Source organism: Mobula birostris, chromosome 31, assembly GCF_030028105.1.
Source record: "Mobula birostris isolate sMobBir1 chromosome 31, sMobBir1.hap1, whole genome shotgun sequence".
NCBI lineage: Eukaryota > Metazoa > Chordata > Chondrichthyes > Myliobatiformes > Myliobatidae > Mobula > Mobula birostris.
Genome location: NC_092400.1, coordinates 28,958,649 through 28,969,987, shown reverse-complemented (window position 1 = coordinate 28,969,987; position 11,339 = coordinate 28,958,649). Strand labels below are relative to the sequence as shown.

General features: G+C 47.7%; 1 protein-coding gene across 1 annotated transcript in view; it reads left to right on the top strand.

Annotated features, from left to right (window-relative positions):
- The first annotated feature begins 22 nt into the window (after positions 1 to 22).
- Positions 23 to 11,339, top strand: part of tfip11 (tuftelin interacting protein 11) — a 40,902-nt gene continuing 29,585 nt past the window's right edge. The window contains exons 1-4 of the mRNA XM_072247845.1: positions 23 to 152; positions 2,331 to 2,539; positions 6,561 to 6,717; positions 7,658 to 7,814. Of these exons, the coding sequence (XP_072103946.1) occupies positions 2,337 to 2,539; positions 6,561 to 6,717; positions 7,658 to 7,814 (517 nt within the window). The 5' untranslated portion in view covers positions 23 to 152; positions 2,331 to 2,336. The remainder of the gene's footprint in view (positions 153 to 2,330; positions 2,540 to 6,560; positions 6,718 to 7,657; positions 7,815 to 11,339) is intronic.

Below are 11,339 nucleotides of genomic sequence, written 5' to 3'. Positions count from 1 at the left end.
GAACCTTTGGTGTGTTCGTCTTTCATCCGCCGGAGGGAATCGCGTACGGGACCGAGCCCTCACAAGATGGCGGGTGTGCCTTAGGAAGCAGGTGGAGTGGAATCGATTGAAACTTGGGTGACTGGTCGGTAAAGGAGTTGTCACCAGGATCGGTGAGTGGCCGGTAATCTCACCCTGCTTTCGCTAATATCGATTTGTTGATGTATCGCGGAATGTCCTGCATCCGCGATCCCTCTCCGTCCGCTCACGATCGAACACCCCCCCCACCGTCCCCCGCATTGCTCACCCCCTCGTCCCCAGCATCGGTCAAACCCCCCCAGCATCGCTCATTACCCCCCCGTCCCCAGCATCGCGCACCCCCCCGTTCCCAGCATCGCTCACCCCCCCCGTCCCCAGCATCGCTCACCCCCCCGTCCCCAGCATCGCTCATTACCCCCCCGTCCCCAGCATCGCTCATTACCCCCCCCGTCCCCAGCATCGCTCACCCCCCCCGTCCCCAGCATCGCTCACCCCCCCCGTCCCCAGCATCGCTCACCCCCCCGGCCCCCGCATCGCTCACCCCCCCCCGTCCCCAGCATCGCTCACCCCCCCGTCCCCAGCATCGCTCACCACCCCCCCCCCGTCCCCAGCATCGGTCAAACCCCCCAGCATCGCTCATTACCCCCCCCGTCCCCAGCATCGCTCATTACCCCCCCCGTCCCCAGCATCGCTCACCCCCCCGTCCCCAGCATCGCTCACCACCCCCCCCCGTCCCCAGCATCGCTCATTACCCCCCCCCCGTCCCCAGCATCGCTCACCCCCCCGGCCCCCGCATCGCTCACCCCCCCCCGTCCCCAGCATCGCTCACCCCCCCGTCCCCAGCATCGCTCACCACCCCCCCCGTCCCCAGCATCGCTCACCACCCCCCCCCCGTCCCCAGCATCGCTCACCACCCCCCCCCCGTCCCCAGCATCGTTCACCCCCTCTCTTTCCCAGCCCCTGGCATCACTCAGCCCTTCCCTCCCTCCCCCCCCGTTATCAATCAGCCCTTTCCTCCCCCCCATTATCACTCAGCCCTTCCCTCCTCTTATTATCACTCAGCCCTTCCCTCCCCCATTATTACTCAGCCCTATCTCTCTTCAACATTGCTCTGCTCCTCTCTTCCCCTAGCATTGCTCGGCCCTCTCCCCACCCAGCATCAGTTACTCTCTCTTCCCCAGCATCATCTCCCTACTCACAAGCATAACTTACACCCTCTCCCCCCAGCGTCGCTTAGCCCCTCTCTCCCTGTCACCCCAGTAGCACTCAGCCCCTCTGCCACCCCACCCCCCCAACTTCACTCAGCCCCTGTTCCTCCCGACTTCAGTCACTCCCACTCCCTCTCCAGCAGCATCATCTCCTCAGTCACAAACATAATTCTCCCATCTCCGCTTCCCCAACATTATCTACCTCCAGCATCGCTCATCTAGTTCTTCCCCTCCACTTCACTCACTCCCTCTCCTCCCCTCCACTTCACTCACTCCCTCTCCTCCCCATCAGTATTATCTTTCACCCACAGCAGCATCTGAACCCATTCCTCCACCTCAGCAGCGTCATCTTCCCCCAGCCAACGTTATCTTTTGGCCCCTATCATCATCTTCCTCCCCTACTCCTCCTCATCCCCAGCGTTTCACCTCTTCTCCTCTCCTCCACTGGCACCACACCCATCCACCCCATTTCTTTTTTCACTGTAGTCCTTCTTTCTTTCTGTCTCTGCCATCTTTCCCATCCTCTCTTATCCTCTCTTAGTCCTATCTTCCTTTCCTGTCTCTCTATTCCCTGCCCTAAATTGGCATCTCACCACAACGTCTTTCCTCCTCTTATTTATTGAGATACAGCGCAGAGTAGGTGCCTCTGGATCCTCGAGCTGTGCCACCTAGCAATCCCGATTTAGCCCGAGCCTAATCACGGGACAATTTACAACGACCAATTAACCTATCAACCAGTAGGTCTTTGGACTGTGGGGGAACACCGGAGCACCCGGAGGTGCCCACATGGTCACGGGTAGAACATACAAACTCCTTACGGACTGCGGCAGGAATGGAACCTGGTCACTGATGCTGTAAGGTGTTGTGCTAACCACTACGCTACTGTGCTTTACCACTTCCTCACTCACTTTCTCTGAGCATCACTCCCTGCCTTTATTTATCAGAGTGTTTATACATGAATACTTTTGGATCAAATTAGTGTTCAAATTGTGTAGTTAAAAAGGGGAAATTTGGGTAGAATAGGCACAATTGTATTGTGTGGATGAATGTATTTTAAGACATACTGGTTTACTGTGCTCAGTTATACGTTTTGTGATTATGCAGAGCAAGATGTCGATGTCACATCTGTATGGGAAAGACGGTATTGATGATGATGATGTGGAGGTGGAGCGGTTTGAAATTTCAGACTGGGACTTGGAAAATGAATTCAATCCGGATCGTGTTCGCCACCGACAGACAAAGGAGGATGCAATCTACGGCATGTGGGCTGAGAATGACTCTGATGATGAAAGGCCAAGCTTTGGAGGGAAACGGTAATGTTTTGTTTTGTGATCTTGCTTGTCAGCATCTGGCTTGCTTTTCTTCTACTTCTTGCTCCTCTAGATACCGGATGTTTCTGGAAGTTGTCTTATGAATCCAGTGGGGACAAGAAGCAGGGACTTGGAGCAGGGTTAAAGCATTAGTCTCCTTATTCATATTTCGGGTCATATCATGGCTAATCTTTTCCCTTGGTTTTACATTCCTGCACTAGCTCGTATTCTTTGATTTTTGGGGAGGGGATTGCAAAGTTTCTTCTCTCTGTATGAAGAAAGTCATGTATGTCCCCTTTGAAACGACGCAGCCAGAGGAAGCTTCAACTCTGTATTTACCCTGTTTTTCTAAACTCAGGAATATAGATTCAGTTTGCTTCTCATATTATGACTAATGCGCTACTCCACAAAGCCAAGACTAATCCTTGGGACTGTATTTTGGCAGGATTCTTGCATCTGTCATCCTAAGATTAAACTGTATTAAATTTAACACTTTGGAAATCAAAGCTTTGATCTTACTGAATTTATATCTCAGCTGCTCACTGCCTGATTAAATGAGATATTTGGAGAGTTCTGAACTCCCTGCTTTATCAAGAAACTTAGTTGTATACTCCAGAAGATGTATTTTTTAGTTTTATACTTGTTTGGTGAGTTTCTAACCACTTGGATACTGCTAGTTATTTTCTATGCTGTTTATTTAAAAGATTATGCAGGTGATTTGTTTCAGATATCTGTGCCATATTGTAACTGGCTGATAACTGTGGACAACAAAGGTTTTGCTTCCTGAATACTTATGGATGGTATTTTTTGATTTTGAACTGCTGGTCATGAAAACCACCATGAAATTTCCCTATCATTTTTTTTAAAAATCCCCTATATTATTTCAATTCGTACTTCAAGTCACAATAACTGATGCCAAGATTAAGGAAGGCATTTTTGTTGGTCCGCAAATCAAACAGGTCATCAATGACAGGCAATTCAAAGAACTTCTAGTGCAGGGCATGTGCTACCGAGCTGTGAGGAAACAATATGAGTCAGCTGCACCTTTCCTCATTCCCTGTCACGCACTGTTGAACTTGAACATAGGGTTGCCTACTGTCCCGTATTTGCCAGGACATCCCGTATATTGGGCTAAATTGGTTTGTCCTGTATTTCTCCCGCTAAGGTTGAGCGTTCCTATGAAACCTTTTGCGCTGAAATGGCGTGAAGCGAAGAAGCAATTACCATTAATTTATATGGGAAAAATTTTTGAGCGTTCCCAGACCCAAAAAATAACCTAACAAATCATACCAAATAACACATAAAACTGAAAATAAATAACACTAGCATATAGTAAAAGCAGGAATGATATGATAAATATACAGCCTATATAAAGTACAAAATGTATGTACAGTATAGTCGGGAAGATGAAGGCAAAACGGATTTGTGGGGAAAAAAATCGGCACGTACACGCATGCGCACACAGGTGCCCGCGCAAGGCTTCATGGTCATGGTAGTTTTTCCTGGGGTAAAGTGTCCTGGAATTTGACTGCTACTTTTGTCCCTTATTTGGGAGTGAGAAAGTTGGCAACCCTAACTGTAAAAGACATGTTGAAGTGAGTTTAACCCTACTTGAACACCCACCTCTTCCCCCCCCTCCCCCCCCACCCCGGTTGGCCGGTCTGCAAGAATATTGTCAATATTAAACCGGTCCCGGTGCAAAAAAAGGTTGGGGACCCCTGTTCTAGTGGGACCAGGAAAAAAATCGCATGGAAGACATCCAAGGCTGTTGTTGAAAATTTTCTTGGCACCTACAGAGCACCAAACTACGTGATTGTCAACATGCTTCAAGCATACAAAACCATGAAGTGCCACATGCCACTAAAGATTCATTTGCTGCATTCCCATTTAGACTTCTTCCCTGCAAATCTTGGCACTGAAAGTGATGAGCATGATGAAAGGTTTCACTTGGACACTTAAGCGAGAATTCTCAGACACTGAGTATAAGTGAAACTCATCAACAAAATAGTTTTACCTCAGTTGAACTATTGCAAAGTGTCAGCACCGTCATGCAATTAAACACATTACATTCAATAAAAGATAATTTTTTGTTTCTCCAAATTCCTATGTGATACACGTGGTCTGGAATTATATCTGTACTAAGCTTCAAGCAGTCTATCATACACCAAAAAAAAATTCTGAGGATGCAACACTTACGAAAAAAATGTGTTGTCCATCATATAAATATAATTGCAAAGAAAACACGGCAGTGCCTCTATCTACTTCTTCACAAATCTGTGGAGATTTGGCATTCCATCAAGAACCTTGGCAAACTTCTATAGATGTATGGTGGAAAGTGTGCTGGTTGGCTGCATTATGTACTGGTATGGGAATACCAATGCCTTTGAGTGGAAAATCCTACAAAGGGTAGTGGATTCAGCTCAGCACATCATGGGTAAAGCCCTCCCAGTCATTGAGCACATCTATATGAAATGTTGCTGTAGAAAAGCAGCATCCATCATCAAAGATCTTCACCACCCAGGCCACGTTCTTTTCTCGCTGCTGCCTTTGGGTAGAAGGTACAAGAGCCTCAGTACTCGCACCATCAGGTTCAAGAACAGTTATTACCCCACAACCATCAGGCTCTTGAACAAAAGGGGTTAACTACTCTCATTTAAGGACTCTTTCATCTTATTATTTCATGCTTGTTATTTATTGCTATTTATTTATTATCTGCATTTGCACAGCTTGTTTACAGTTCCTTTTTTTTGGCGCATGCCTGCGTGCAAGTCTGTGTGTGTGCGCATCTGCGTCTGCGTGCGTCCGTGATGATGTCTTTTTCATGGCTTTTACAAGGCGCGGAGCGAGAGAGAGACTGTGTGGCGCACCACTCCTCACACAGACATTTTCGCACTATTTTTCCCTTTATTTTGCGAGGTCGAGTTGCGATCTCAACACTCAACCCGGCACGGATGGAAAGCGTACTTAAGAGCGGACCCAACTGGTTTCGAACCCGGGAACCTCCGCTCCCGGGTCCAGCGCCGATGTCATTGCGTCACCAGCCGGCCCTTGTTTACAGTTTATAGATTCTGTTTACAGTTACTGTTCTATAGATTTGCTAAGTATGCCCGCAGAAAAAGAATCTCAGGGTTGAATACACTGACGTGTATGTATTCTGATAATACATTATCAGATGAGAGGCATTGATTGTGTGGATAGCCAGAGGCTTTTTCCCAGGGCTGAAATGGCTAACACAAGGGAGCATAGTTTTAAGGTGGTTGGAAGTAGGTACAAGGGGGATATCAGAGGAAAAGTTTTCACACAGAAAGTAGTGGGTGTTTGGAATGCACTGTCAGCGACAGTGGTAGAGGCTGATACAGTATGGTCTTTTATAAGACTTGTGGGTTAGAAAGATAGAGGGCTATGCAGTAGAGAAATTCTATGCAGTTTCGAGAGTAGGTTACTGGGGTTGGCACAACGTTGTGGTCCGAGGGGCTTGATATATGCTGTAGATTTCTATGTTCTATTTTACTTCGAACTTCGAATTGATAGCTACTGGTTAATATTTATTAATTAAAATTTTGACTCACTTTTTCCTTAGACAAAGATCAAAACTTGCCATAGGAGAATCTTGCAAGGACACATTTGTACCAAAACATATTGACATCAGTTTTTATTGGGATTTGTAATTGTGCCAGTGTTTGTCACCTGCAGTTTTAATCGTGCATACTATTTGGGAAACCATCTAATTCAATAAACCCTTTTTGGAACCATCTAATTCAATAAACCCTATTAGATAGAGAACAAATAATTTTACTGGGCAGATTTGTTCAACAGTTCTACAAATTGAATACAATTACATCTTGATATTTCTTTATTGGGAGACAGGCAGAACTTGCATAGAACCTTTGTTTGAAACTCTGTGTGTTTGATATTCTTTTTTTTTCCCTTGTGCTTACATCTCCTGAAACCTAATATCTGTTGAGTTTGATAACTGCAGTTAGCTTTTAATAGCTTTGATTTGACATTTGTGTTCTTGTTGTAGATCCAAAGATTACACTGCTCCAGTGAGCTTCATCAGTGCTGGACTCCGTCGAACAGCAGCTGAAGAAAATGAAGAGAAGGACTCTGATGAATCTGATGAAGAGAAAGTTAAGCGAGAAGAATTTCCAAAAGAGTTTGCACCAAAGAAACTGAAAACTGTAAGTATCTGGCTGTGAGCCTGATGTCAAGATGTCCGTGTTAAGATCTGCGATCCACACTAAGGAACTACCACTCTGTAAAGAACTTGTACTTATGTAGCACCTTTCATGGCCTCAGGATGCGCCAGAGCATTTCCTACACCCAATTAAGTAGATTTTGAGTAAAAAAAATAAGTAGCTGGAAGAACTCAGTTGGTCACACAGCATTTATGGAAGGAAATGGGAAGTTGACGTTTCCAGTTGAGACCCTTTATCTGGAAGATGAGTCCATATTCATCCGGTTAAAGGATACTTCAGGTGCTTTAGTTTCCTTCCAAAAAGATGTGCCATCTGGGATGTGAACTGGTCACTTTAAGTTGTCCCTAGTGTGGTGGTGAGTCTATGGAAAGTTGATGGAAAAGTGGGAGAAATAAAAAAGGATGAATATAGGCTGAGCGTAAAGGGTGGCTGAAGGTCAATATGTGTTCTTTCTGGTACAAAAGGTCTGTTCTGGATTGTCTCTTGCCATGACCTCTTTCGCTACCGTTTTTCCTTGAACGATGTATAAGTGTTGAGCCTTCCCACTGCCCACTTGCAATCCACATCTCCAATTTAAGCAACATTTGCTCGTGCTAAGTTCACTATGTAAGATCCACCTGTTGGAGTCGAGCTTGTTTGAGCACTTGCACAGATGTCAGTATCTTCTGTGAATTTACAGATCATGACCTAAGCACTCTCATTCAGATAATTAATAATAGCAGTGAAAGGTCAGTGATTCCATTGAAGATTCCTTTTGTTTACTTCTTTCTCACCAGTTCTGAATCCAACATGATATTCGCATTACTACCAGAGGTTTTAATTTGTAGACATGTCTTTGTGTTATGACTTACAAAAAGGTTTTTGAAAATGTCTATCAGCCGTGTTTTGCCTTCATATATTGAATAATCATTTTCTATCTTAGGGTGGTTTTTTCAAATCTCATTCAAAAGGATTCACTGGAGGACATCGAACAAATCAGGAAATTGGCACCTGGGAAAAACACACTAGAGGGATTGGACAGAAACTGCTGCAGAAGATGGGTTATGTGCCTGGAAAAGGTCTTGGAAAGAATGCTCAAGGTATGGATGTTAGAGTGTTTAGTAATGTTGTTAATAATGTAACCTCTTTAACCCCACCTGACTCCCGTTGTCTAGGGTGAATAGCCGTCGACCCCCGCCAAACAGTGTAAATGCTTGGTGTGAGACCACCCCCCCCCAAATATCAGCAGCGACACCAATATCAAACAATAGACAAAGTGCGAGTGACGAAATATACTTTATAGCAATTCGTAATGATGGGTTAGTAGAAATAACTAAAAGAAAAGGCGCCAAGTAAGTAAATTTATCAGTCTTGTGCACATAATATTTTAATACGTTGGAGCTCAGGCCTCCGATTCCATCCACAACGTCCTTCCAAGACTTTGGCCACCATCCGAACTGCCGAGGTCCATATCTGCCGCCCTGGAACCGCGGTCTGTTCCTGCTTATCCGTCCTCTGCTTGCCTCCCAAAAAAGCCCGCGATCCTCAGCTCCCAACACGCATACAAGATAGCATAACATGACTTCCATTGGCTAACAAATGAATACAATTTCATTATCACTAATTATAACCCAAACATGCTGCACAGAGAACTCCTTACCCAGCAGTTAACAATATGAGAAACCGTTTTAGCTTAACACTTCAGAGAAGCCATCTTGTAATAGGCAATTAACAGGTAACAGTCCAGCTAATATTACTGAGAACCCTACATTCTACCCCCACTGAATTAAGTCATGCCGTCATGACGTTCCCTTCCTGCCCAATCCACGTGCAGAAAGCAGTGACAAAACAGTAGAGATCACACCCTGTTCTCCGGGTGCTACATAGGCCAACCTCTCCGGGGGGGTTCCAACTTCTTTGAGACCTACGTACCCCCGCTTCTAACTTTTCCACCTCAGACACTACAGGGGCAAACTCTCCTACGAGCGGTCACCCAAGCCCCTCTGCACCTTGGAGCCCTCTATCTCTGGCTCAGGCCCTATATCCTCTCCTTCAGTGCCCTGCGGTACCATGGACTGCCCCTCATTAGCCCCTCTTACCCCGTCTAACCCAATGGGGGAAAGACCAGGAGTCTCTTCCTCCATCACGGGAGCATCAGTGAACGGCAGAAGGTACCAACCGTCCCAGTCATCATCCTCCGAGTCAGTATCCCTCACAGGGGCTGGGCCGGGTAGGTACGTCCTCCACCCTGCGGGGATGCAGAGTCCTGGGACTGGGTGCAGCCGCCTCGTCAGGCTCCTGCTCTACCTGTACGTCTTGCCCCAGGGACAACAGGTGATTCCGATGGAGAATCTTGACAGGCCCCTTTCCATCCTCGGGCCGCACCCGGAAAACCGGCAGGTTTGGCATCTGACTCTCCACCACATAGGGCGTGGCTGCCCAGCGAGCAACCAATTTGTGTTTCCCCGGTAATCCCAGATTCCTGATGAGGACTCGGTCTCCCGACAGGAGTTGGGAGAACTTCACTTTCTGATCATACCGCCTCTTATTTCCCCGATTCTGCCAGGCGGCCGCCTCCCCAACCAACTCGTAAGCTCTTTTCAGCTCCTTCCTCATATCAGATACATACTTCAAGTAAGGCTTCGGCAACACCACCTGCATCAGTCCCGAAACAAAGGTCAATGGGCAACCTTGCCTTGCGCCCAAACATAAGATAATAGGGCAAGTAACTAGTAGCTTCATTGCGTGTACAGTTGTAACAGTGAATCAGATGCCCATTATATCGACCCCAACGATTCTTTTTGCTGATCTCCAGAGTTCCCAGCATGTCTAGTAGTGTCCGATTAAACCTTTCCGGCCCTGTGGATGATAGGGCATGGTCCTCGATTTCTCAACCCCCTGCATGCCCAGTAACTCATAGATGAGCGAGCTTACTCTCAAAGTCTCGTGTCTGGTCACTATGTATCTGCCGAGGACGGTCATAATGCACAAAATACTTCTCCCATAGCACTTTCGCCACTGTAGTTGCCCTCTGATCCTTGGTAGGAAAAGCTTGAGCATACCTGGTGTAGTGGTCCGTGATGACCAAGACATTCGCCGTGTTGCTGGCATCGGGTTCTATGGCCAGGAAACCTATACACACCAGGTCCAAAGGCCCTGCACTCTGCAAGTGGAACAAAGGGGCAGCCTGCCTGGGCAGCGTCTTCCGTCGTATGCAACGAATGCAGGACTTGCAGTACTCTTCAACCTCCGTCCTCATTCGGGGCCAGTAAAACTGATCCTTGAGCAATCCATAGGTCTTCTCCACCCCCAAGTGTCCAGAGTCATCATGGAGGGACTTCAACACAACCTTCTGATACTTCTCCAGCAGGATCAGCTGCCAACACTGAGGTCGATGGGGCGGTGACTTTACCTGGTGTAACATTTGGTTCTTCAACTTCAACCGAAGCCATTTTCTCAGTAACAGGGACACTGAACCGTGCTCCGCCCATGTCACATCCCCCTCTTCCACGGCGTGCCAGACAGGGCCAATGTCCGGGTCATCTCGCTGAGCAGCGGCCACTTCCCCAGGGTTTAACACTGGCAGCTGTGTGGTCTTCAGAGCAGTCAGGTCACAGTAAACTAGGGGCAGAGCGTCATCTGACGCCCCCAGTGAGTCCACTGTTCGATCTGGCCTCTCCTTCTCCTCAGCCTGCACGGTGATAGCAAACTGACACATTGCCTTCACCCCAGATGCAGGAACACTCTCCCACTCCTCATCCTTCTCCAGCTCCTCATGCCCCCGTCGGGACAGGGCATCCGCGTCGACATTCCGGCTCCTGGGCCGGTACTTCAGGTTGAAATCATATACAGGCCACTGATGGCCTGTGGCATCCAGTTTCGCCAAGGTCAGGATGTAGGTGAGTGGGTTGTTGTCTGTTCTTACCTCAAACTTGACCCCATAGAGATGGTCACTCAGCTTATCTGCCACTGCCCATTTCAATGCCAGGAACTCCAACTTGTGAGTGGAATAGTTTCTCTCAGAAGGTAACAAATTCTGGCTGACAAACGCTATAGGCCTCAGCCCAGTGCCCTGATCCTGATATAAAACGGCCCCTAACCCCTCATGGCTGGCGTCAGTGTGTAGCACATAGGGCAATCGAGGGTCCGCAAAAGCCAGTACCGGCGCCTGAGTCAGCATCTCCTTCAGTGACTGGAAAGCCACTTCACATTGGTCATCCCATCTCTGTCCGAAGGGCTCTGACGGTTCTAATATTCTCCAACCTCCCGTCCTTTCCTCCCTTTCTGCCTCTGTCCCAGGGGAGGGTAGCCACGCAGAAGCTGGTTCAAGGGATGACTCACCTTGGCATAGCCCTTCACGAATCTCCGATAGTATCCACAGAACCCCAGGAACAAGCACAGAGCGCTCATGGTCTGGGGCCTCAGCCAGGTGGTCACCGCCGCGATCTTAGGCGAGTCTGTAGCTACTCCATTCCACGAGAGGATGTGTCCAACATAGCTAACAGACGTCTGGTAGAACTGGCACTTGTCCAGGGAACGTTTTAACCCTTCCTGCTTCAGCCAGTTGAGCACCTTCATTAGTCTCGCTTCGTGTTCTTCCAAGGTGAATCCAAATACTATGAGGT